The sequence below is a fragment of the Elgaria multicarinata genome, chromosome 4 (genome assembly GCF_023053635.1).
Source record: "Elgaria multicarinata webbii isolate HBS135686 ecotype San Diego chromosome 4, rElgMul1.1.pri, whole genome shotgun sequence".
Classification (NCBI taxonomy): domain Eukaryota; kingdom Metazoa; phylum Chordata; class Lepidosauria; order Squamata; family Anguidae; genus Elgaria; species Elgaria multicarinata.
In genome coordinates, this window is record NC_086174.1 from 73,558,918 (window position 1) to 73,586,867 (window position 27,950).

The 27,950-nt window shown below is 40.9% G+C and overlaps 1 protein-coding gene across 2 annotated transcripts; it reads right to left on the minus strand.

Annotated features, from left to right (window-relative positions):
* Positions 1–215: 215 nt before the first annotated feature.
* PCMT1 (protein-L-isoaspartate (D-aspartate) O-methyltransferase) lies at positions 216–27,276 on the minus strand. 2 transcript variants are annotated; one of them, XM_063124556.1, is made up of 8 exons: positions 27,006–27,276; positions 20,869–20,973; positions 15,820–15,851; positions 12,079–12,183; positions 10,403–10,523; positions 7,624–7,709; positions 6,892–7,114; positions 216–1,017 (listed from the first exon to the last, which is right to left on the minus strand). In XM_063124556.1, the coding sequence occupies exons 1-7, from the start codon at positions 27,274–27,276 to the stop codon at positions 6,935–6,937; spliced, it is 900 nt and encodes a 299-aa protein (XP_062980626.1). In that variant the 3' UTR covers positions 216–1,017; positions 6,892–6,934. The 2 variants fall into 2 exon arrangements, with proteins under 2 accessions (XP_062980626.1, XP_062980627.1); XM_063124557.1 differs by lacking the exon at positions 6,892–7,114 and having other exon boundaries at positions 27,006–27,158.
* Between the last annotated feature and the right edge of the window lie 674 nt (positions 27,277–27,950).

Below are 27,950 nucleotides of genomic sequence, written 5' to 3' on the forward strand. Positions count from 1 at the left end.
TTTCAGGAAGGATTTTAAGCAGATACCTTCTTGAGACACCACCGAAACACTGAAACTGGTTTATCAGTCAAACGTGAAATAGAAGATGAGTTTCTAGTGCAACATGAGCACTTCCACATTTCTGAAAATGAGTTAACTGTACAAGCCTTTTCTTATTTTCAGCAACTGCTCAACTACCCAGGAACTTCCCCATTCAAAACAGTATTTGCAACACCTTTTTGATTTTAATTTTATTTGGCAAAGCAGCACTGCATAAACTGTTCAATGATTAGGACATAGCTTACACAGTATTTGTTATATTAAGTTCAGGTACATCAAGTTTGCAAGTCAGCTAGAAACAATATTGAACTATGAATCTCTATGTCATTCTACAAGGTAAGTGTGTGTGATTGTGTGAACTATGTCAGTTATGTCCATCCTGAACAGCAGTATGTACAATAAGAGCTGTTACTTCTGATGTCTTGAAGTTTATATACATGTCAGATTTTTAAAAGGGAAGAAAGAAGCTGATTGTATATACTACATGCTAGTCTATGACACCACGTTGATAGCTTTGAAGAACTTCATCTCATTTTAGTAGCATCTAGAAGACAGCTGAACACAAAGAATCTTATAGTGTGCATGTAGTGTCAGAAAGTGCAGATAAGCAGTTTGATGGATGAACACTGGAGCTGACATAAGTGTTCAAAGTTTCCCAATCCAAAATAAAAGGTAACAAATTGCAGATATATCTGCATTTCTGCAGACATATTTCACTTCCTTATACAGGTGAAAATAAGGGCCTGATGAAAAGAAACATTTGCCCAATTTTAAACTTTCCATCAGTTCATTATCAAACTTGCATTAAACCTCTACAAAATAAAAAATACCACACTTTTCCATGCTGATAACAGTGTAACAAAGTCCAAAACAAGCTGCAATGCTGTTGGTTCTGAAAAAGCTTTGAAGAACTGGAGATGAGCAGTCCACTGTTAACACTATATTTGGGTCAGATGACACAGCTTTTACATTTCATCCCTGAAGAAAAGAAAAACAACAATTACAAGTCTAGTCTTAACATTTACGCCTTAAAATTAAATTCACTCCGATACTGCAGCAAAATTACAGCATTTTCCAAAAGGAGGGACAGCATCAAATTAATAGTGCCGCATAAACCAGAGCAAAATATGATCCTTCCATGACAGATGAATCCCGATCCATTACTACATGTGTTGCAATGAAATGCCAGGCAAAATGCTATTAACTAAAAGGTTACATGGCTACCTTTTTATCTGAAGTAGTGAATGCCTTAAGCTCTCTGTAGATCATCTACTGTAGATTCTTTTGAGATTATGGTCCAATTACTCTTGGTTTCTGCATGAAAGGCTGCAAAATGTGAAACCTGATTTCAAAATTAACTTTATAGTGTCAGTAACAGGATCTCCCTCTTGTAAGGCGTCTACTGACCATAAAAGTGGAGGCCACTGTGGCCCAAACTATGCATAAAAAGTGTGGAAACCCTTGTGCAGAGTAGGGCACAGCCAGGAACTGACTTGGAAAAGAAAAGAAGCAAGCAAGCAAGGGTTAAGCAACTACCACCCCTGATGCTTTTCATTGTCTCCTAACACTGTTTTTGTTTCTTTGGCAAAACAGGATAGGCTGTCTGGGGCAAATTTTCACTCATTGGCCCCAAATAAAATGGTGGGCTCAGAACCAAGGATTTCTGTTCAAGTCATAAACTCACCAAGTGGTTTTGAAAAGTCACTTTGCCTTAGCTCTAGCTTACTATCCACAAAACAGAAAGAATGACAGAACTTCAAAGCAGTAGGCCTGCAAATGATAAAATAACCGCTAGTTTTGCAGAGCAGTTTCTTCACCAGGTTTTAATGTATCAGACCAGAACTAAAATAATATCTCTATTGAAACCAAGGGCAAAGATTCAGACTGACTAGATGTATGTAGCTTCTCTTCTAGCAGTAACAATCAGCCATCCACAGTATTCAAATATCTTTCTAATGTGTAGTAACAGTAAAAGGAGATATACTAGTGCCAGAAATACTGGCCTTAGCTAGACGGGGCAAAATCCAGGGGCGATCCCTGGGATTGTCCCTGTGCATTCACATGATGCACAGGGGATCCTGGGATCAGGGAGGGATGATCCCTCCCTTGCCCCGGGATCTCGCCCTACCCTTTGAGCCCATTTTTTCCACAGTCCCGGGCTGAGCCCGACACCACAGAATGTGTGGCCGAGCATCGGGTTTGTCCCGGTTCCTCGCAGTTGCTCACGAGGAGCTGGGACCCGCGCACAGGGTGCATACCTCCTCAGGAGCACTGCGCCCATTGGAGGTGGGGTGAGTGGGGATTTTTTTTTAAAAAACTTACCTTTTGCGCACGAGCACTCATGCGCTTCTTCCCCGTTAAGAAAAACAAAATGGCGGGCGCGACACTTCTCCCCCTGTGGTCATTGCGTGCCACGTGTGAACAGAGAAAATATTTGAGATCTTAAAAATATTGCGAGATCTTCACCCCTCCGTCCTGCTAAACGGGTAGGTCTAGCTAGGGCCACTGTGCTTGATCTTGTACTACTGGCACTCTGTCAACTACTGCATTTACTTTAATAAAGTATATTTAGGATATCGATTCAAAAGTTGTGTACCCATATAATTTTTGGCTCCAACGTATAACATGCTAAATCAACCCACTGAACCAATCAGCACACAGAATATGCTTACAACCACAAAGTATGCAAATCCAAAAGCACTTACATTTGTAGCAGTCTAGTATGGAATAGCAGCATGCATAACTTGATTCTAAAAGGCATATCTGCACTGAAGTGGAAAACTGGAAGATTACTGCATGATGCTGAATTTGTGCTTCCTTGCCATATGCTTACTCAACCAGTTGGATTCTCACTGTCTTCCAAGTCGATAACCAAATGAACCAGCACATGCTGTACTAAAATGCACTCTGTCAGGGAAGGGCAACTTGGGCTGCTCTAGATGTTTTCCCTACAACTCCCATCAACTGTAGCCAGCATAGTCGAAAGTAAGGGATGATAGAAATTGTACACCAAAATGCCTAAAGTTCCACAAGTTGCTCAACCCCTAGTTTATGGTTTGAGAGGATCAAATGAACAGAATCTAAAAACAATTTTGGGGGGGAACCCACACAAACCCACTCTGCAGACATGTCTGAAGATTTTCAACATTAGTAACATTCCAATTATTAGGGAATCCTTCAGATGGTCTGTTAATCACAATTCCAACATAAAGCAGTAGAAATTACATTTATTCTACAGTATATGTGCATTGAATCCCATGCAGTAAATAGGGGAATAGATATCCCTGCCAAATATACATGGTTATGGAGATGCAATAAAAACCTGAGCAAGATTAGAACAGGGGTGGATAATTTTAGCCCTCCAAGATGTTTTGATCTACAACTCCCATCAGTCTTAACCAGCATAACCAATGATGAATTATGAAAATCATAAGCCAAAACATCTGCAAGCCCACAAGTTGTCCACGCCTGAATCAGAGAACAGCTATGGAGATCACGAAGAGAAAGTCCCAAATTGTGGGATATGTGGAATCATAAAATAGTAGAGTTGGAAGGAGCCTATAAGGCCATTGAGTCCAACCCCCTGCTCAATGCAGGAATCCACCCTAAAGCATACCTGACTGATGGTTGTCCAGCTGCCTCTTGAATGCCTCTAGTGTGGGAGAGCCCACAACCTCCCTAGGTAACTGGTTCCATTGCCGTACTGCTCTAACAGTCAAAGTTTTCCTGATGTCCAGCCGGAATCTGGCTTCCTGTAACTTGAGCCCATTATTCTGTGTCCTGCACTCTGGGATGATCAAGAAGAGATCCTGGCCCTCCTCTGTGTGACAACCTTTTAAGTATTTGAAGAGTGCCTCCCCTCAATATGTCTCCCCTCAATATGTGGAAACTATACAGATTCTAAGGCAAAGTGGAAAGGAGTTAGGGAAAGACGAGGAGAGCGTAAGAAGGGGACACACTATCACAGAAAAAACAACATAATGGTTGGGAATGTAAAGTATGGCAAATTAATAGCAGCCAGGACCATTGAGGTGGGATTATGACTTGTGGTCATGGTCTTCTGGAGGCTTGAATTTTTGTGGGGTTGCTACTCGTGTATACATTAGAAACTTTGCTTTGCAAACCAAAGTCTTACTCCTTTTTTAGAAACAGAAAAATACAAGCATAACATTGGCCACAGCTAGACCTAAGGTTTATCCTGGGATCATCCAGGGTTCGCCCCTGCCTGAGCACTGGATCCCCTGTGTATCACCTAGATGAACAGGTTTGACCCCTGGACGATCCAGAGATAAACCTTAGGTCTAGCTATGGCCATTTTCTCATAGTTCCTTATAATACTATTTGTTGTGGATCAATCAAAATATTTAAAGTTTTACATTATGGTCTGGTAAATAGATGCAATTTAGTTTGTGAGCTCATTCTGAAATATTTTGATGCCTGATGTTTACCTGGGCTGACTTTGCAGTCACCCTGTGGTGAAAGCTATGAATCATCAAAACAGTGTTGCAGAAATTATGAGACCCTTCCCTAACCTGGTGCCCTCCAGATGTTTTGGACTGCAACTCCCAGCATTTCTTACCATGGATCACGCTGGCTTGGGATGTAGGGGTTGCATTCCAAAACATCTGGAGGGCACCAGGTTGGAGAAGGCTGAATTATGGCATGGGAAGAAAAAGCAGTTTTGTGAATTAGCCCAAATGTACTTTCTCTCACAGCAAAGTGTCTAGTGTTCAAGCAGCTAGACATGGCTTGACCCCTACAGGCAGGAATACTACTACTGGAGACTCACTGAAATGTAAGCATAAAATCTACTGACCAGCTTACCAAGGAAATAGCCATATACTTCCTTTCTGCATTACAGCTGTCCATTTTCTTCACTACACTGGCTGTTAGCTTGGTTTCCCAGGAATACAAACTAAGATTTTTGTAAACTAGATCTTCTTCTTGCTGCTCTGATGTTTCTAAAACCTTTAAGCAATATCTTTATTAATGAATGTTGCAACACTTTCATGATTTAACCATCTTAAGCTGGCTATGAAAATGTAGCACTCTGAATATCTAGAAACATTTCAAACTGAAATTTTATCGGGACCTTGAATTAGTCCTCAAATAATGGGCAGACTTTTACCTAAGCTGAATTTCTTTTAGCTCAATAATGAGATTTTTATGAAAATGAGATCTTTCTATTATATGATATAGTACACCACATTCCCTCAATCCACCATTTTTTAAAGTACATAGCCATAATAAAAAGTAATCATTTTCTCTGTAAAGAGATTAGAGAACATGCATAAGATTAGCCTCCCAAATAATTACTCCAGCATTGTTATCTCTTTCCACTCTTCTCTCTTCATGCTATGGCCGTCATCAGTAGATATTGTCCCAGATCATAGTAGGATATTTTCAAAGTGCCTTTTCCTGCCCAGGATCAGCCATGAGGATATAATCAGACATACAATCTTCCCAAAATAGAAAGAAGTATGACAGGACCATATGTCTGTTATCAGTAGCGTTTTAAGGCTAACTGGCACACACAGAGCCTATAAGAGCTGTGTATCTACTGCCAACTTAGGAACAATTATGGTGACAATTGTGAAGTATACACTCAGCTAGAGGGAACTATTAACTTACCAGAGGCAACTAGGTGATTGCTATTTTTTTCTAGTTTTAATAAGTTAAGAGTCTGCACTGAATTTCATTTGAGAGCATGGGACAAAGGCCAAGTACTCATCAATAAGACATTAATATAGTTTTATGTAATAACATCAGGGGGAAAAAATTAACTTCCCCAACAGAATTTAGGTCTCTGAATCGGAAACAGCTTTGTGTGCCGGTTTTTGGCAGGCTGTAATAAACACATGAGATTGTTTGTATTGTACATGGTAGCTCAATGCTGCTCCCAAAATACAGTGGGCCTTCAACAGAAAGCAAGTGAGTAAAATTAATGTTTGGTTTTGTAAAGACATTTCTACCATTTTAATGTTAGAAATCCAAAGTTAAACAGCTAAACCTTTCTAGAGTTTGGTGTGCATGTGTGCTGTCTTGTCAATGAAACCAATACACAAGCATTTCCATCCAAGCAATAAAATGGGACTGCTTGGTTACTCATTTGCATGCTAAAATGACTGGCATGCTTTTAGTGCTGGCTACTCAGTTATTTCTGTCCTGAACTACTGAGCAACCAACAAACTTTCACAAATCTGAAAAATAGTCATTTAGAATTGCTGTAATCTGGTGGCTAGTTGAACAGGAAGAACAGCCTGATCAACTATGACAAATTTTATAACAAGTCCAATATTTAGAAAATTACAAATACAAAGAATTTGTCATGGGCTGCTTTTGACTGAGTATAATGTACTTGTCTTAAACTTGGACAATTAAGATTTTAATATATAAGCAATTATGTTGCCTCCTCTAAAAGGTTTCTAAACAATGTTTCATTTTTGATAACTGCAAAATACATTTCTATTTCCTGAACTCCTACAGTAGTGACTGATTAAACCAATTAGTGATGTGAAATACAGCCTGCAGAAGTATTTCACCTTCCATATTATGCATGCCTTTTCAAATCTATAGAAGTAAGACCTTTATGTTTAGGCAATATATAGTCTCAAAATGGAGGTTATAGTTTTAGCTAACACTACAGAACATCAAGAAGTAATAAATTGCAATGAAATAAAGTGCAATCCATGCAATGTTATTTTTTCAGCATTTAATGTGACACACGTAAAAACTCATGCATGGTGATGTAAAATCGCAAGGCGTTGCTTCCAGTGATAGAGTCAAACAGAAAGAAGGGACAGCAAATGCAGCCTTGGCAAGCTACCCTCTTAAGAATCAAGACCCTTTCACCTTGTATATGTAAGTATGTGGAAGAAGAAAGTCGAACAGAAAATCACTTCCACCTGGACCACTGCTTCTCCTTATCTGTTAAAGGCACGTATATCACTCCCATCAGAGGTTTCATTTTGACACTGCCATCTTCTAGCTTATCGTACTGTTCCAGCATCTGGTTTCCTCCAGCAGGGCCAACAGGTAATATTAATCTTCCTCCAGGCTTTAATTGATCTATAAGCTATAATTTTTAAAAAAACACCTGTTAGTTCTTTACAGCAAATGTTCAGTGTACCTTGTATAATGGACAAAACAAACAGCCATGCAATATATGATCCTTAGTAAGGCCTTGGAAATTATAGTTCTCAAATAACTGAGCTAGGAACATCTTGATGGGATGTGTTTTCACACCTAATGAAACTAGAGGAATAGTCCTCCTTTTCTGCACTCCCATTCACATTCATGGTGGTAAGTTTTGGAAACAGGAAAATGGGAAGTGAAGGGGATAAATTGGAATAGTTCTATCTTATTTATGAGCCTAGCCAAAATTCATAAGGTTTTGATGAGCTTGTACTATAAAAACTTTTTCTTTTATTTCCAAACCACTATAACCCCCAAATTCAATACTAAGCAACATCACTTACCAAACCAAGTAGTTCTAAAGTTGCAATGTTTTAGTTAATAAGAATTTATCATTTAAAGAAGCAGCTTGCCAGCAAATAATATGTACTACAAATATAAATCACTTACTGCTTGTGGCACAACTGGTGCAGCAGCTCCTACATGAATAGCATCATATGGAGCTTCGTCCAGATTTCCCATTCTTCCATCCCCCACTACAAGAAAAAAGGACAAGGAATAGCTGGCTTCAAAATATTATAGCAGGTTAATTCAAAGCAGCGAACTTATTGTTGTAAATTTATGTGGAATGTGTAAAAACAGCTGAAATTGAAAATTTGAAGTAGCTAAAATTAGCACCCCACAGTGCTAATACCTGACTGGAATTTCTACTGGGAATGAATGGGCTGGGTTCAAAAGAACTAGACCTAAAGAAAAGTGCATCACTGAATTTAACTAATGTTCTATTTTAAGATGATGTGAATACAATTCCTGGACAAGTATAACCAGCTACTTGTATGCTCTGCCATGTATGCTTTGCCATTTGGCTCATAACACCAAGAATGGAAGGACTGACCAGCTGGATCTTGTAGATATTAACTTTTTGAAGTGGTCCCAGATGCCCTTTGTTGTGGGACTGCTCCTGGAAAACCCTCCATGGGCCTGAAGAATCATAATTATTGGTGGTTTACCACTATCCCCTTCTTCAGCAAAGTGCTCAAGCAGGTGGTGGCTGTTTAACTCCAGGGTTGTTTAACTCTTGGGTGACACTCCAGGTCTGTTTATTTCTTGGGTGTCATGATTGAAATTGTGGTTAATTAACCCAAGATTTGCAGGCATGTGTACAGCGTGCAAGCCATTTTCAGTTTGAAAAAAAACAACCTACAAATGCCTTGATCCTAGATTGCTAGCAGGACATCTGAACCCAGTTATTCTTGGTTGTTTATGGGTTAAACAACACAAAGTTAACCCATGGGTTGTTGTTGAGTTAACTCTGTATCCAGATTCAGCCATCATGCTAACAACCTACAAATGGGATATTTGTAGATTGTTAATTCAAACTGGAAACAGCTCATGCACGCGGCACATCCCCACAAATTATGGCTTAATTAACACAAGATTTGCTGCCATGAGTGCCTCATTATCTAGATTGATTTCAGCTGGGTTTCAGGCCTGGTTTTGGCAATAAAACTGACTTGATTATTCTGGTAGATGACCTACACTGGGTGAAGGACAGCGCAACTGCAACCTTGCTTATTCTCCTGGACCTGTCTGCAGCTTTCAATATCATCAACCACAGTATCTATCTCGATAGGCTACCTGGGCTAGGAATCTGGGACCCTGTTTTAGTGGATCAGTTGCAACTTGGACAGTCAGTTCCTAATGTGAAATTGGAAGGCTACTGCTCTGCTCTACTTCAGAATACCATAGGATTCTACTTTGTCCTTCTGATTTTAAGTATTTACAACAGGGATGGGGGACCTGTTGGACTCCAACTCCCATCAGCTCCAGCCAGCATAGTCAATGGTCAGGGAAGATGGGAGTCATAGTCCAACATCTGGAGGACCACAGGTTCCCCACCCTGATCTATATGAAACTACTGAGTTAGGTCATCCAAAGATTTTGGAATGCAGTGTTACCAATATACTGATAATACTCTTCTCTACTTCTCCTTTCCATCTGATTCCTGTGTGGCAGTAGTAGTGCTGAACTGGTCTTGGCTTGGTAATGAAATGTACAAAAGGCCAATGAACTGAAGCCCAATTGTGAGGAGATGGATGCACTGTAGGTAGGTGCCTCTTCTGACTTGGACAGTGCTCCTTAACCTGTTCTGGGTGAGGCTGCACTCCCCTTGGAAGATCAGGTACTCTGTTTGGCGGTGCTATAAATAGGAAGCACCTTTACAGTAGAATTAGGTTTATACTTATCATTTCATTTTTTGCATTTCTATAGTGCCCAATAGCCAAAGATTTAATCTTTACAAAGATTAAAACACTAAAATTACAATAAAATAACTTAATATAAAACTAACATACAAAAAAAAGCAATTTTAAACAATCAACAGTAAATTCTAGGAGCCATTAAAAACCTTATATGTTGTCAAATGTCTGGGAGTAGAAGAGAGGCTTAAAAGGGTGCCAAAAAGATGACAATGTTAGCACCAGGCAGGCCTCATTTGGAAGAGCCCATAATCAGAGGTTCACCACCGAGAAGGCCCTGTCCCTTGTTGCTATCCTCCAAGGCCACAGCTAGACCTAAGGTTTATCCTGGGATCCCCTGGGCATTGGATCCCCTGTGTGTCACCTAGATGAACAGGTTTGACCCCTGGACGATCCAGGGATAAACCTTAGGTCTAGCTATGGCCCAAGTCTCCCTCGGAGGAGGCACTTGGAGGAAGGCCTCAGATGATGAGTGTAGTATATGGGTAGGTTGATACCAGGAGAGGTGCTCTATCAGGTACTGCAGCCCCAAGGTGCATAAGGCTTTATAGGTCAAAACTAGCATCTTGAATTGTGCTTGGAAGCATACAGATAGACAGTGCAAGCAGGCTAGAATCAATGTTATATGTTCAGAACTTATGTTCCCTGCTATCAACCTAGCTGCCACATTTTGCACACGCTGCAGCTTCTGAACTGGGTTCAAAGGCAACCTCATGTAGAGCGTCATGCCAACATTAAAATCCTTACACCAGATCCTATGATTTGGTCACTAAGCACAGTCGCATGTAAAATATGGCAAACCTAAGCATATCAAGTTACACTGAAATGGATAGTTAATAATAGACTCTCCTGTGAGTTGGGTGTAAACCTTATTCCAAAAACATACCATGAAAAAATTAAAGCTTATTCCTATACCTTGCAGAAGCATATTCCTATATCTATTTTTATTGTTCATATACTCTAGTACTTACCAATCAGTTTCACTCTTCCTGAAGTCAGCAATAGAGGATCATCCTTTTTGACATTATTTATTGAGTCATCTACTAGTTCTTTAATATGATCAATTCCTACAACTTGTCCTTTGGAGCCAACCTAAAACAATAAACCAGGTTTGTTTTGGTGCAGTATACATGATTTATGTACTGAGTTCTTTCACTATACTTTTAAATTAAAGTTATAAGCAAAGGTTACAGGAGATGAAAGAATCCCTAACACAACAGCTCCTACCATTTGCCTATCCATTTCTCTTATATATGCCAAACTCCAGTTTCAGCATACCTGTTATGCTTCAGAGCCTGTTTGGCACTTAGGCTACTTCTATTATATTAAGATTTTTGTCATAAATACTTTTGGGTTTCTCTTGTTCATAATATATTTTTCAGTAGCATGTTGGTTTCATACAAATATGTTTAATTAACATACCTAGAGCATATGAATAACTTAAGACTTCAAACCAGTGGCACATGTTAACAGTTTTAATATGAAGTGCATGAATGGCTGCTTATTTTGTCAGACACAGAACTTTATTTCTGTTTTATCATTTCTAGCAGCTTTGGAAATGCAATACAATGCAACCTGTAAAGTACTAGTGTTCTAGTCAGCAATTGTGAGGTCAGCAATTTCATATTTGAGGTCTTTGAGAAATCTAGGATGGATACCATTGCCTCAGTTCCAGATTCCCTTCCTGAAAACATCAGTTCAAGCAGAGGCATCTGTCCTGTATCCCATGCAATGAACACCTATGCAAAGAATTCATTCAGCTTCTCTGCAATTTCCCTGTCCTTCTTTAGTACTCTCTTAACTCTATTGTCATCCAATGGTCCAACTGCTTCCCTAGCTGGTTTCCTGCTTTCCTGGTTTCCCTAGCTGATGGCCTTGATATTATTAGCAATGTGCTCTTCAAAATGTGTTTTTGCATCTCTTATTGTTTGCTTGCATTGCCTTTGTGCAAGCTTGTGCTCCCTTTTATTTTCCTCACTTGGGCAAGACTTCCATTTTATGAAGGAAGCCCTCTTTTCTACAATGGCTTCTTTGACACCTCTTGTTAGCCATGCTGGTGACCCCTTGGACTTGGTGCTACCTTTCCTAACCTGTGGAATATATTTTAGTTGAGCTTCTATTATTGTGCTTTTGAGTAAGCTCCATGCATTTTTCAAGGATTTAACCCTCTTGATTCCCCCTTTCAACTTTCTTTTCACTAGTTCCCTCATTTTAGAGAAGTTTCCTCTTTTGAAGTCAAGTGTGAATGTGTTGGATTTCCTGGGCAATTTCCCACTTAAGTATATATTGAATCTGATAGCACTGTGGTCACTGTTATCAATTGATTCAACAATATTTACGTCTCGTATTAGGTCCTGGGCAGCACCCTACTTGCTTTCAAGCTTAAAAATATGCATTCAGTAAGATAACAAGGTTTTAAGAACAAGGTTTTAAGAAATCCTACTTTAGGGCATATGTCAGTTAGTGTTTCCCTACTATTTCAGTGGATGTTCTTTCTTCAAAAGATTCAATCCTACTATTAAATTACATTAAATACAAAAACTTGTTTTTTTCCATTTAATTTCATTTAATAGTAGGATTGTAAACATTTTGTAACTATTACAGTTGACTAAGAAGTTGATACAGAGGCTAAAAATCGTTGTCTCACCATCCGCGCGAAACATGCAGTAAGAATACCACTTCCAGATCCTACATCAAGGGCTTTGGCTCCTTCATGTAACTGTTCGTATAGGAGTTCTAGAGCATATGCATGCTTGTCAAAAGAAAAAAGGGAAAGGTGTTAGTATCTTAGTTGGTTTGGCCCAGTGTAAGTTCTTTTTTCTGAAGATTTCAAGCTATATAATTCATTCAAAAATACCATAGAGAATCCAGTGCTTAAACTTAAGCAAGTTACTGTAAACCTCAAACAATTCCATAGTTCAGGGACTAAAGTTTCAAGTCACACAGATAAAATTCAGGTTTTCAACTGTCAATAACTAACAGCTTTAAAAAACACACAACCAAAGTCACCCACCAAATCTGATTTTAGAGTTCCCTGTTCCCTACATCAGTTCAGAGGATCATGCTATGAATACAGACATGTCAATTAAAAGGGAAAAAAGTCCTCCAAAAGCTACCTGACAAAAACCTGTAAGCTTACAGCATGCTGAAGGAAACTGAGCTTACAGCGGGGGAAATGGGGTCTAATAGCCCCATCACATCTAGGTAGAAATGCACAGCTCCCGTCGCTTCTCTGTCGTCTCTTCCTGAAAACAGGAAGTAACAAGGCCCATTCAGTCCGGCAGGAGACAGCAGCAACTGGACTTTTCCTGGGGGGCTGGTTGAGGTGCAAGGAAGGCCAGAAGAGGCAGAAGACGCGTGAGAGGCAGACAATATCATGTGAGCAATCTGTGAGTGCCCAGTAACAAGCGTGCAGTAAAATGCTTATCGGATAGAGCTTTAAAGCAGGGGTGTGTGACTTGTGACCATCCAGATGTTTTGACCTACAGCTCCCCCCATCCTTCGCCACTGTCTATGCTGGCTAGGTTGACTGGACTTGCAAGCCAAAGCTTTTGGGGGGGTGTTCCAAGCTGCCTATTACTGGTCTAAAGGACCTTAAGTCAGCAATTGTGATAGAGAACAACTGACACAGAATGTTGAAAACCCAATAGGAAACAGAGGGTAGGGGGAGAAAAAGGAAATTGACCTTCTCAAGCCCCCAAGAATGTATAGTAAGTATCCTGACTGGTGGAGGGGGGTTAGAGTAGGGTCGATGTGTGCCCTGAGGTTTAAAAAAAATCCCAGCCCCATATAGTATACAGGAGAAGAGAGGGAAAGTGTATTTCTCCTCCCACTCCCCAACCCTTTCAATTCTCCAAAATTGCATTTCCAATAGATAGATATTAAACGCTCAGGTTTGGGGCAAACAGTTTTTTAGCACTATATGGCATAGCAGGGGAAAGTTTCTCTTACTCCTTCCCCACTCTTGAAACTCTTGACCCCCAAGAAGCCCGAAGAGTACTACAGGACTCCTGTTCCAGGCAGTGTGAAGCTCTGAAAAGGAGCACTCCTGTTGGGGTGAGGATACATTGCAATACTGAGTTGCAGGTCCAACTTAATCAAATTAACTCACTGGTGCTTCCAAGGCCATAGCTAGACCTAAGGTTTATCCCTGGATTGTCCAGGGGTCAAACCTGTTCATCTAGGTGACACACAGGGGATCCAGTGCTCAGGCAGGGGTGAACCCTGGATGATCCCAGGATAAACCTTAGGTCTAGCTGTGGCCCCAGACAACAAAAAGCCTTTTTGTTGTTGAGCATTATATTAGTCCTTTGTCCATAAATTATGAATCGTCTGGTCTCTACTTGTTTACCAAATTTGGTTGTCATCTTTGTAAGACAGCCCCCAGTCCCATTTTTTCTCATCTTCCCTCACTTAAAGGTAGCAAAGCTATTATTTTGAATAGCAGAAAAATTCACTGGCATCTTGATATTATCCAATCAAGAGAGTTTGAGTGGGGTGAAAAAGAGAAAAATTTCTTTAGAGGAAAAAGGCTACTCCTTTTCATTTCTCAACTCAGTACTTGCAAAATAACCTTGCAGAAGCAGTAGCAACAAAAACAGTATAGGAAGTTACCACCTTACCCAAGCAACTTTTCAATGTAACACTATTGCTATAATAACAGCAATAACAGCAAAGAGGAAGAAAGGGATGCTTCAGATTTGTTGAGCAGCCAGAAGAGCTTGCAAATGGAACTTTGTGATGAACAGGAAGTGGAAGCCCTTGGGAGCTACCCTGCAATTCATCTGCACACACACACCACCCTACCCATCCTGAGACGCAGCAGCACTTTTACCCAGACTTACATCCCTCTTATTTGTTTTTAGCTCCTGTTTTTTCTCCCTCTTTTCATCATCACCATAATCTCCTCCATCCATTTGCCTTGCCCCCCTATTTTTCTTAAGCCCCTTGGGATATTTTGGGTTACCCCATCTTCAAATGGGCACTTTTTCCTTCAAGAAGGTATATGCGTAAACCTTCTTGATGCGCAAAGTAATAATATTTATTTTAAAAAAAAAATAGGGGAAATTGACAAGGGTTGCTTCTAGACAAGGCTTTTATTGTCCAATTGCCTGCCTTGTTCATGGAATGTTTCCAGATATCATTGTCTTCTATTTGTAACCATCCCATTTTCTCACCACTTCTGGCTTTATCCTCACCACAGAAAAAAAGACAGAATAGCTGCATAATAGCTTCTGACTGATAGCGTCCCAAGAAGCACCCCAGGTTTCCCCATATCTTGCTAATATCAGAGAACCACGTGCAGGTGGGGGAATAGGATGACATAGTGAAGGAAATGGTGGTGTATTTCTGTCACCTATTCCCCCACCTGCACTGTCACCAACCTTATGGGGGGGGGGGAAATCATGCCTCCAAACAAAGTTAGATAACAGTGCTAGTCAAGTGACACTGAAAGAAAAAGTTGTGCTAATCTCTCGCAGCAAAAATGAAGTCTTATGACACTGTAAAGACCTAGGATGCTTCTAGACAGGGGGCTCCAAACGCTCTCAACCAGAAGGCATTGTACAGTCATTCTGTCTATTTCTCCTTACAGGATTTTCTGTGGTAAGAAAAAAGATGGAAGAAGCAACAGGAAAACATGGGAAAGCTACAAACTGAAGATGATAATGATTGGACTGCTCCCCCCACCCCTAAAATTATGTGAATGAGGCAGGACAATGAAATGAATAAAAGCCTTATCTGGAAGAACCCTACCAGATTTATTGCAGCATATGTTTTTGTGAATTAGAATAATCAAAAGTGGACTCTAGTATACAAGGCTTATGCCTCAATAAATCTGCTACCAATCAAAAGACACTGTAAAGTTACTGCATCTTTTCTTACTTAATGGGTTTTTGTGGAAATAAAAAAGACTGAAGATGTGATAGGAAAACAAAGGATGGTTGAAAGTGGAAGACAATTCAGTGCAATAAAAGCCTAGCCTAGAATCACCCTTTGATGTTTTAACAACAATAAAGTAGCACTTGGGGGCAGAAGAGGACAATGGTGAAAATACAGAATTATGATGGATTAGAAGATAATCTATATTCTCTGAAATAAATCACTGAGTAAATGTGTCAACAGCAGAGAAAAAGGCTTGTGTTAATGCAATGCACCTCAACAAACTATGTTTTGGTACCTTGTGCTAAAATGCAAGCACTAACAAGATTTCCCTGTGTATAGTAGAGTTTCCTGTAGTAGAAATGCAGAGATTTCCTTGTTCTCCTGAAATCCTGCAATTCTTGCAATGGCAATATCCACATCTCCAATACTAAAGAATGCTATATGAAGAAAAGCTAGTTTAGTTGACAAAGAAGGCTGGCATTCAGTATATAAACCTAATACTTACCATATGTGGAGCACTGATAGTTGCTTGAAATCCTGTAAGCCAAGGGGAAAAAATATCTGAGTAACATAACTCAATTATCAAATATTTAAACTAGCACCTCTTGCTAGCATACACACACACACACACACGAACCAGAAATCATGCCTAAAGTGCTATATCTAACGATTTTTCCCAGAACAGTAATCATGTTATAAAAAGCAAACAAAGATCACAGAAATGAAAAGTAGGAAATACATTAAATCATAATTATCAATAATCTAACATGAAAGGGAAAATACTATTCCTCTGCTAGACAGCAATGATGCAACTCACTAGTATCTCTAGTCCTAAATATTACATAATATTATTTCCAGGCCTGTCACTCTCATTTCATCTCATTTTGTATTCAACTGAGTTCAACAGACTAGATGTATAATTGTATATTTAACAATCTTCACAATTAGCTCATTCAGCCCCTGCTCAGGAGTTTCATGCCATGCGAACCTGGTGAGTTCACACGACTAAAACAGACCATGGGTTATGCTAGCGTTAAGACCCACGCTTGCTGGGTTTGCACAACATGGCACCCCATAAGCAAGGATTATATATTCAAAATGGAACCATATGCACTGAAGCCTCACTGTGGGTTAAATAACCCAAGGTGGGCTGTCATGTCATGCAAACAGCCCCAATGTAATCCATAACTTGTTTTGATAGAGCCTTTTTATATGCAGATCAACATGCATGTTTGTACAGTGACTACTAGAAGTTGCATATATTTTATAACAGTGGTTCCCAAACTTTTTCAGGTAATCGCCCCCTCGGTTACACAAACTCATGCCCAGTGCCCCCTACCCTACACTAGAAAAATCATTATTCAGAATAGCCGTTTTCAACGACCCATTAAGGAAGATAATACCAATAAAATTCAAAACAGTAACAATTAATTGAATATTTATTCAAAATCTGAAGCACCCACCGCAGGCTTGCCGAGGGAGGGAGGGAAAAGAGAGCAAACGTCTCTGTTTTGCAGCCAGCATGGCGGGGCACACCAAGCAAAATATGTCTCTTCATTAGCGTTTTGGTGCTTTTGAAACATTTCAATTCACCATTAAAAGGACTCTTCTTAAACGGTATTAATACATGTGTGGATTCTTCCCCCTATATGGCTTGGGACCAAACTACGTTCTCCCATAAAAATGTCCCTGCGTTTTAAGACCTTCTGGAGAGGTGCTTCTTGGAAAAGACCACCTCGGGCGCCCCCCTGCCGCCCCTTTGCCTCTTAGCGCCCCCCTGCTGCCCCCTTGCCTCTTAACGTCCCCCTATGCAATCCCACCACCCCCAAGGGGGCAGTGGAACCACTGTTTTATAAGATCAGTAACTACATGTGCTAATTCTTTTCTTTCTTAAGAAAAATTAGACCAAGAGTAAGCATATTTACTGAGAAAATAATTAGCAGCCAAATCCTATGCAAGTTTGCTCAAAAGAAGTCCCACTGAGTTCAGTGAAACTTACTAAATTAACTGTACATACTGCAGTCTTAATGTCGTATTTCACTTCTGGCTGTTAACATTTAATTGTTGTCATTCTTCCCTTTTATATGAGCTCCATCACACCTACACATTTGCCCTGGTTTGCCCTCAAATTATCCACCTTCATTTCCATAGCATATAAAAGCATGCACACTTACACCTCTGTCCTTTTAAGTTTCATTAATCTTTACACCTCTCCTCTCCTGCACACCAGCGTATCGCTGTTGTCCCATTGAGATGCACTCTCAGATCTCCTTTGTACCTCCCCCTACAGTACATTGGTTGGTGGTAGTTGGACACCTCGCCCTCCCAAGAATCGACATGGGGCACTCCTGGTATTGCACTGCTTTTTCCTAGAAGTAACTTCTCTTGTTACTGAACTCACTTCAGGAAAACCGTCTCTCTCTTACGTACTTTCCTGGTTATTCCCTGTTGCCTAGGCTACACCTATTCCCCTCACCCTGCCTAGAGGTTTTGGAGTGGAGAGGGTTGCAAAGTTGTGTAAATCCCATTGATTCCAACTGCATTTATATCCAATTCATACTAAAATCCAATGTATGCTTACCTTTGAGTAAACCCCATTGAACAGAGACAGATTTACTAAAATGGGGTTTTAGTATGAATTGGATGTAAATGCAGTTGAAATCAATGGGATTTACCCTTGAGTAAGGGAACAGCAGATCGCTATTTTATAAACTTGAAAATGCACAGCTTAGCATGATCAAAGGATCGATCCTTTGCACTTGCGGACTACCAGGAAAAGGGTTTAAGGGGGGGGGGATTTTAAAATCCTAAAAAATCAAGGGATAGACTGATCTCATTCAAACTTGGCATGCTGAAAACTCTACTTAAGAGCTATCATTGTGCCAATTTTGATCTTTTGATCTTTTAAAATGAGGAAGCTGTGGGCAAGGAAGGTGCATTTTTCACATTTCTTTTAAGGTGAAAATGTACCCCTGGTCATGCCTACTCAGGAGTAAGAACATAGAGTTAAATGGGACCTCTCTCCCTCCTCCTTCACAGTTGAGTGGAGAATTGCACTGCCCTCCTCTTTTGTTAGGAAGATTGCCCTTGCTAACATGCCCCCAACAAAGAATGAGATGGTGGATAGAACGCAACCACAGAAATACACAAGAGGGAGGAGAGCCTTTATTTTACAGGGAAGGAAAATCCAGATTCCTGCACTCCAAAAAGAAATGAAACATGGAGTATAAGAGCCGAAATGAGTGCAGGACATGGACAAGGTCATGTGGGTATCGGACTGCAAAACTGCATACCAGGCATGGGGAGTGTGCGATAAATTGCGGGTGTGATGGAGCCCATTATCTGCTACACAGTTTTAAGAATGGCCTCTCCCAGGTACAAAGACATTGCTGTGGAGGCAATTTTTTTGCTGAAAACCCACATGCTATCACAAATCTTCTCACATGTTCAGTATGAGAACATACATGAAGCACTGTATACACACACAAATATACAGTTTGAGGGCTAGTTCACACAAATGAAAATAGTTTGTTTTTCCACACAATTGCTTTCCCATTACACTCAATTAGTGGGTTAAAACAAACAGTCAGTACAAAAGAATTCTAAATTTCAAAAAACAATAAAAATGTCACTTTAAAAACCATCTCAATACAATAATTAAGAGGAAATGTAAAGCAGAGGTCATACTCTTCACTACAGAAAATCCCTGTAGACTGTGTTAGTATGTATGTGGTTTAAATTGCTTTCATATCTATCCAGGGAAAAATCTACAGATAATAGTAAAGAGCATAAAAATTCATGATACCATCATCTAACAACCATGTGATCAAAAACATTGTGACTTTCTATAAAACTGAAGAATCTGGCTCTGGCAAGCTTCTTCAGGGTAGCCATTCCATAAACATGGGGATCCATGAGAGAAAGCCCTAATTCATGCTATCATTGATTTAAGAAAGATCAATGAAATTTGTAGTGGACCCTCCATCACAGATCTCAGTGGCAGGAGGCCTCATATGAGGAAAGGCATTCCCTGAACTAGGCAGGGCGAAGTCCAAGGCCAGTTGTCTATGGGAAGAACAGTGTGGCAGAGGTTATCCTACCCCAGACATTGTTCTGCTCCTGAATTTGGTCTGGGGGAGGGGTCTGGCAGTGCTCTTTGACCCTCTGCCAAGGACAAAATAGCTAGAATTTGAGTAAATATAAGACATAGGGTGTCTCTATATTTTTTTAAAAAAACCCACACCTTTACCAGGTCTCAGATCTTTACGCATTCAATAGTATTCCCTTTTTGAATTGAAAAGGGAATACTATTGCAGCCTATTCTTTTCAATGAAACAACACCATCTAATGGTGGAATAAATCTATCTATCATAAATTAGACAGTGAATTATCTCTGCGTTTTTAAAACATGGAATTACCAGGGAAAACCACAGGAGATATCCTGGCTATTGATTACATCATCTAATCGACCCACAAACTTCTTTGAGTGGCCAGTCATGAGCATGCTATAAATCACTAGTTTAGAGAAGCCCATAATGAGTGAGTTCATTCCTTTGTTTTAGGAAAGGGTAGAAGCCCACCACTGCTGAGACTGTAAGCAGCTTGAAAATCTAAATGATGAAAAAGCTATTAATCTGATAAATAAATAACACTATATATGAACAGAACCACCTTAGATTGTGTTCAGAAGCTAATGGTTAGCTGTACAGTTTTTAAAACATGTTCTCTATGTAACTGTGTACACACCAAGTAAGGAGAGAGCCCACAGAATACTCCTTGAGATTACATGGATATGGACTGCAGTGGCCGATTCCATCTTCTCTAGTGCAGTTGAAATCGAGAGTCAGAAGTTTCTCTTTCTCACTATATATTCATAAAAAACCTGATAGCCTTGCTAGATCAGAACAAACATCTTTCCAGGCCAGCATCTTGTTTCCAACAGTGGCTGGCAAATGGCTCATTTGAAAACCACAAACAAGGCATGAAGGAAATAACCTGCTCTGATGTATGTCCCCAATATCTGACAGATATACTGCCTATAAGCATAGAAGCTCCATTTAGTTATCACAGCTAAGAGCCACTGATAGGTCTATCCTCCATAAATTTATTTATCCCTTTTTAAAAGCCATCTAAGCTAGTGGTCATCTCCAGTTCTGTTAGCAATGAATTCCACAAATTAATTATCTGTTGTGTGACATACTTCTGCCTGTCTACTCTGAACTTACTTGCCAATTAATTTTATTGGGTGACTGAGTTCTAAAGCTATGGGAGAAAAATTGCTCTATCCCCACCACATTAATACTTCTACAAATTTCCATCACATTCCTCCTTAGTTTTCTTTTTTTCTAAACTACAAAGCCTCCACCCCCCAACATTAGCCTTTCCACATAGGATGCTCCAACCCTGATAATTTTAGCTTCACTTTTTCTGTCCATGAATATATATTTTTTTGCATTCTGTGCAGAAGCTTACCATATTACAGTGAATGAACTTGAAGTCTTCAGGAAAATAAAGCTTTTATATAATTAAAGATGTTGGATACATAGGCTCATACCTATTGATTGAGGAGAATCCATATATGGGTTGCATTTTGCATAGTGGCTACGGTCTGTTGCAAGCATAACTTCAAATACTTTATCTGATTTGATTATTCCATTTTCTGAAAGAAAGGAGATTCTTAGTCAAAATAAACAGTGATGTTATTCTACAATAATATTATATCGAAAGTAATATGTTATGCACTACATGTAACACTAAAGTGTAAACTTGTATATTAGCTATATCAAATGTAGTTTGAATGTAAGTCAGTATAAGGAGGAGGGCATTTTTAGACAAATGAAATCTGTGCATGGCACTTGAACATTCAAATTGCAGCAACCAAATCCATTATTTCCACATTAGTTTATCAGGAAAAAATATAAAAGTCAAGAAATCCATATCACCTCAAACTAATTTTGCAATCCATTGTCAGGATCAGTCAGGAACTGAACCCATACAAATCCCTCCAAGGCAGCTTACAAGTAACATCAACATTCATTAATAAAATCACAAGCCCTATCAAAAAAGTAAGGAGTCATCAGGATATTTTCCATAGGACAGGTGGTAGTAGATGGCACAGGTTGGGGAGGGAAATAGTCCAGCTGAAGTAAGCCTTGAGGTAGCCTTTGCCTGCCTCCCTTGCTCTCATCTGTGGTTAGAGAAAAAGGAGCAAGATTTTCCTCCCAGAAAATTCTGGACTTACCTGTTTGAGTCTCCTTTCTTCCGTTTCCTTGACTTTTCTGTTGCTATTCCCTTACATTCCCTATTCCAACCTCCTTCGGACAAATTCCTCCGCTGGTACCTTGGCCTGTGACTGACTCAGCTTCTGGATTAAACCTTTTCTGCTAAGTTTACGTAGCACATTTCCTAAATTGTGCTTTGACAGAAGCAGCGAAGCACATAGCACACTGAAGCTACAAATTCAAGAAGGATGAGGTCTACTACAGAACAGTATTATACTTGTTCTTGGCTGCAGCGAAAAATAGAGCAGTGCAGCTTTTTGAGTTATATAAAGCCTGGTGAATCCAGCCTACATCAATCTATCTTAACTTCTTCAGTTCACCATTCCGAAGAACATCTCACTTTTAAAATAGAGTAGCCTTCCCCAACCTGGTGCACTCCAGTTGCATGACTTCAACTCCCATCAGTCTCATCAAGCTTGGCTACTGGTCAGGAATGCTGGGAGTTGTAGTTCAAAACACTTGGAGGGCACAAGGTTGGGGGAAGTCTAGAAATAAGGCATGTGAATTCTAACCAAAGACTTTATCATAGTGGCCCAGTTTGCATGTAACAAGAAGCCATCATGGCTTCTCATTGTGGAGGTGGATGACATTCTGAATATTTGAACAATGATGGGGCATGTCATAGCTTGTTGTTGTGTGTGAGCCCGATCAGGGTGGATTGTTGGGGTGCTTGACAAGCCACCCCAAACCCATGGGCTTGTATAGGGTTGTGGGTGGTTTGTTAACCAGCTAACAACTCACCTTCACCGGGTTCAGTTGCAACAACAAGCTATGATATGTCCCACCGCAGCTTGAATATTCAAAATGGCGACAGGTTCCACAAGAAACCCGACAGGGGAATTCACCCATGGTGGCTTCTTGTTATGTACAAACCAGGTCATTATAACATCACAATGAGGAAGTCATGTGAAACTAGAATTAAGAACCACACTGTACTAGTACTAGCTGTACTAGCTGTACAATGTACAGCTGCAACAGCATATTGCCTTCAAAAACATATTTACAACTAAACAAAATAATTGTATGTATCTTATCTTGGAAATACAGCAACATACAAGTTTCAACAATATTTGGTTCTTGGACCATGTTCCACGCTATACTTAAGACTAATCAAAGATTGCCTCAAGAAATAAATACATTGTAACCAGGGAAAGCTAATTTAAATCAAGACTATTTAAATTACTTATTTAAATCAGCAAGGAAAAAAATGTTTTTAAAACACTGATTTAATTGAGTTTCCCATTGAATCTTTTTCATATAATTCCTGAACAATGGTATAAATCTGACCACTAAACCGTGTTAACTTACAACTAAGTAGAATTTACACTGTTTCATTCTTACAAGCAGGCTCTCTGCATCTCTTCGTCTCACTGTATAGATTTTGCATGCTTTCCTTTTTCTACCTACAGAGGAAATTACCTGGTTCTGTTGACATGACAGCCCCAAATGGGTAAATTAACCTTCAGGGCACTGCAGCACATGCCTTCTACCATTATGAATCTGAAAGCCCCGTCAGGTGTTGCCATGGCTTGTGTTTTCTGAACCCGGAAGACAGGGATTATTTAAGAATTAAACAACCTTCACAGAACCGAAGGCCTGTTTTAGGATTATGTGAGGGTCCTTGATTCCTCAAATAACCCCTCTGCACCCAAGTTCAAATGACATGACTAGCCATTACAACACCCAGCAGGGACTTACATATTCCTAATGGTGACTGGCACATGCTACAGCTCATCATGGGTAAATTAACCCATATGAACTAGCCCATCATCTTTAAAATATTCCCATATGTGTCTTTCCTATGACCAGCACCCATGACAGTTTGAGGTTAACAGTGCATGCCGATATTCAGTTTTAACATTCACCTATTTATTATTTAATGAAACTTAGCATTCACATTTAAAAATGATTTAATTTGTTAAAAATCCAATTTTATTCAACGTTCTATATTGATTTCTATCTTAAATATCTCCACTAACACATACACACAGAACAACAATCTTATGTCTTTGCACATATGACTTAGAGAAATAGAACCCTAAAGCCCAGAATTTTCAAGAAGCAAGAGCTAGTAGTTAGGCTGGATAGAGTCATTTTTATGAGATGAAAAGTGTAAATTTAGTGTATTTATGATGATGCTTAATTGTAACTGTTATTTTTAAATTAGAAAGAAGTTTAGTATTTTATTTATAATCTATTTAAATTTTAAAAGTCTATTGTTGTTGTTTTAAAAATCTCTTTAAAAACATTGATTTTTAACCACTCTGCTTGCAACACCTAGGATCATGAAAGCTGCCTTAGACCGTTTGACCACATATCCCCAGGTATTGTCTATTCTGATTGGAAGCTCCAAGGTCTAAGTCTGTTCCTTGGCATCACCTGCTACCTCATCCTTTTAACTGGTGATGCCAGGAATTGAACTTGGGACCTTTTGCATGCAAAGAATGTACTCTACACTGAACTATGGTCCCTCTTTCACAAATAGTCATCACTGCTTCACATCTTTTGGTGACAGTTACAGAGCAATCCTACATTCATATTACATCAGGACCAGGGATACGCCACTGCTACACCAGTGGAACAGCTGCTGTATCCAATGTGTACACAGCCCATACAAGTAGAAAACACAGAAGGCCATACAACACACACAAGTAGACACATGTAGAAAACACAAAAATGGTGTGAAAACTATAGACACCACCAGCATCCCTGGAAACTCCACCAGTGATCTAATTGTAGTATTGCCCAACCCACATTTTACCATCTTGTCAACAAGGATATCACAGAAAACTTTGTCAAATGCTTTGCTGAAATCAAGAAATACTATGTCCACAGCATTCCTATGATCTACCAAACTAGTAAAACGATCAAAAAAAGGAAATAAGGCTGGTTTGGGAAGACTTATTCCTGACAAACCTACATTGACTCCTAGCACCCAATACATTATTTTCTAGATGCTCACAGACTGATTGCTTAATCTGTTCAAGATTAAGGCTGACTTTCCCGTTCTTGAAGATGGAGACATTTAGCTGTCTCCAGTATTTTGGTATCTCACCTGTTCTTCAGTTCTTAAAGGTTACAGGCAGTGGCTCTGAAACAAGCTCCTTCAGCACCCAGGGATGTAGTTCATCTGGTCTTTGAGACTTAAATTCAGTTCAAGCGCACTCTAAACATGTCCTTACTTATTCTTGTATGCAAATCTGTCCACATTTTCTTTGTTCTACTTGTCCCAGGTCAAACACAACTCCCATTGTGGGAGAAGACTGAGGAAAATAGGAGTCTAGTAATTTCACATTCTCTCTGTCACCTATAAACAATTCACCATCTTTCCAAAGCAGTGGACTTTCCTATTTCTTGATCTTCTTCTTGCTCCTTGCTCCTAACATAGCAATCTAGGCTTTTGCCTTCCTGACAACATCCTTATAAGTTTGAGCAACAATATACTCCTCCTTGGTAATATGACCCTCCTGCCATCATCCTAACTCAACCCATTTGAGTTTTAGAATGCAATATTAAAAAAAAAAACACTTCAAAGCCCATCTACCATACACCCCTTAAAATTGCTTGTATACATGTCTATCCATCCCAGTATTTTCACAAACAAGACGAAAGGGATGCTAAAGCCACTGCTTAGTGGTAAGACGAAAAAAGCAGCTTTGCTAAGAGGAGCTGAGGCAACCGGGATTTTTTATTTTTCAACTATAAACAGGCACATCTTTTTCTGCCAGGTTCTCCTTTACCTGTGTAGAAGACCTCATGAAACAAGAATAGAAACTCAAGATTCTTAGCTGGCTTGATACTTTGAAATCTGACATTTATTTGTCCTGTTGACTTTTGAACAATTCCACATAATTTAATGATAGACCTTAGTGTTTTCGTAAGCAATAACCAAAAAATAGAAATCATAACTTTTATTGAATCAACTCAAGTTATTCAAAATGAAAATTGAAGATGATCTTCAACTTTTCGAATCAAACAAGGTTTATGATAGACAGGTGCAGAGCAAAAAATACAATGGCTCTCTACAGCGTTCCCCAATCTTATGCCTTCCAGATGTTTTGGACAACAACTCCCAGCTTTCCTGACCATTTGCCATACTGGCTGCTTATAGGAATTGAAATCCAAAACATCTGGAGGGCATCAGGGTAGGAAAGATTGCCAGTGTGGTGTAGTGGCTAAAGTGTTGGGCTGGGAGTCGGGAGATCTGGGTTTTAGGCCCCACTCAGCCATGGAAACCTACAGACTCTCAGCCCAACCTACCTCACAGGGTTGTTGTGAGGATAAAATGGAGAGGATTGTGTATGCCGCCTTGGGTTCATTGGAGGAAAAAAGGCGGGATATAAATACAACAATAAATAAAGCCTGGTACAATATGAAAGTTCATAGACTCAAACAAAATATATCATCATTACCCATTCCTCCCAGCTTCCACATTATCGGAGGTGCACAGCAAGTACACATTTGTTTCCAGTAGACATTAGTATGGGTGGCGTCTTCCAGGCAAACAAAAGATCATCATAACAGAAGTGATGAGAATCACCCCAAGAGACTAGGTAGTTGCATAATGATGAGCTGCTAGAGTGAAGGGGGAGCAGCTGTCACACTCTCCAAGGGACATTTTAAGAATATTTTCCCTCCATTGTAACCACATGGACTAGGATCTTAACTTTGGGCTTAAAATCGGACGTTCATTCAACATCTGAGTGTCCGTGGGCGAAAAACGACAATTATGTAGCTTTGCGGCACGTGCGTGTCTAAAGAAAGATTTCTTGGCAGACCCGAGGAAGAAGGGCTCAAAGCTGAGGGTCAGAGTTTATCCGCCTTTCCTTCGCCCACCCACCCGTTCCCCGGCCTTCCGACGCGTGTGAACAAACCCCAGCTGGGAGCCAAACAGCGGGAGGCTGCGGCGGCAGCTACTACCACTGCCGGGCCCACCAGCAAAGCCCCGTGGACAGCCCAGGGATCCCACCCTGCCCCCGTCCAGGATAAGCGGCGGTTGCCGCCCTCAAACAAGCTCTCCACGCAGCAAATAAAAAAAGGCACACCCGCCTCGCGGCCGCAACCACCGCTTCCCCCTCTCCGCAACGGCCCCGTGCGCGCGCTTGTTTCCTTATGGAGATGGAAGTCCGCCTCCTCCCCCACCCTTCGCTCTGAAGCGGTCGCCCGGTGACAGTTGGCTTCTTCCCACCACAGCGCGCGACGCTGAGGGCCTAGCCGAGCCGACCACTAACGGTCACTCCTTAGCGCGCGTGTGTTATGTGTGTACGTATCTATTAGTGTGTGTGTGTGTGTGTGTGTGTGTGTGTGTGTAACCTGAATGGACAGCAGGCGCCCTGGCCCCTCCTTCTGCCTCCTCCCCCTCCCACCCCCTTCCTTCTCCACCGTGCCCGGCGCGCACACACACACTCACTGCGGAGGTTGTGGATGAGCTCGGAGTGACTGGCGCCTCCTGACTTCCAGGCCATCGCTAGACAGACTCTGCGGAGCAGGTAGAGAGCCGCCTTCAGCGCCGCGACTGCGCACAGTAGTTTCCCCAGGAAGGACACAACCTCCAGCGCCGACACAGGCGCCGCCTCCTCCTGCCCTCCCGCAGCTGCTGCTGCTGCTGCCGCTGCTGCCGCCGCCGACGCGCGTCCGCCGGAGGGAGGGACCGCTCCCCCGCCCTCCCGCGCGCTCGACATTCTGCACGGCTGCTGCCGGGCTACCGCGGCCGCCGGTGAGCGCAGGCGCGGTCCACGGAAGAAAGGGGCTTGGGTTGGACGGGGGGTGGAGAGAACCTCTTGGTGACCAAATGAAGGCGGGGTGGGAGGCTGAGTTCTTGGGGTGGCGGAGGAGGGTGAGGGGGCCTGAGATTGGGGGGAATTGCCTGTGCCTTTAAACGGAGACATGTGACTGGCTCTCGTTTCTGGCTATATATAACCGTGACATGCTACAATGTGAAAAGTCCGTTTGCAGCGTAGTTCTGGCTGATTTTACAGGCAAGAGCCTCATGTTTCGGGGGAGGGGGGGAAGCGTTACAAAGTCCTGAAGTTCGCTGGCAAGGAACAAGCCCAACAGACATGTATGTAGATACCAGGAGACACATGTACTTCCCATCCTGTGGATTGTATCCATTGTAACTCCCATTCATTTCAATAGGTCTACTCTAAGTAGGAATAACAGTGGTTATAACCCAGTGACTACACCACGTGTGTGCACACATTACGGCTAGACTGGGATTCGCAGCCGCTGTGACAGTCAGCAAAACAGGCGCTGAATCTGATACCTGATCAAACCGATCCCCAGCGCTGCCCCGGCAAAGCACACAATTAGGAAATACAAGAAAAGAAAGCGGCCAGAGTCCCGTTCCCCCCGG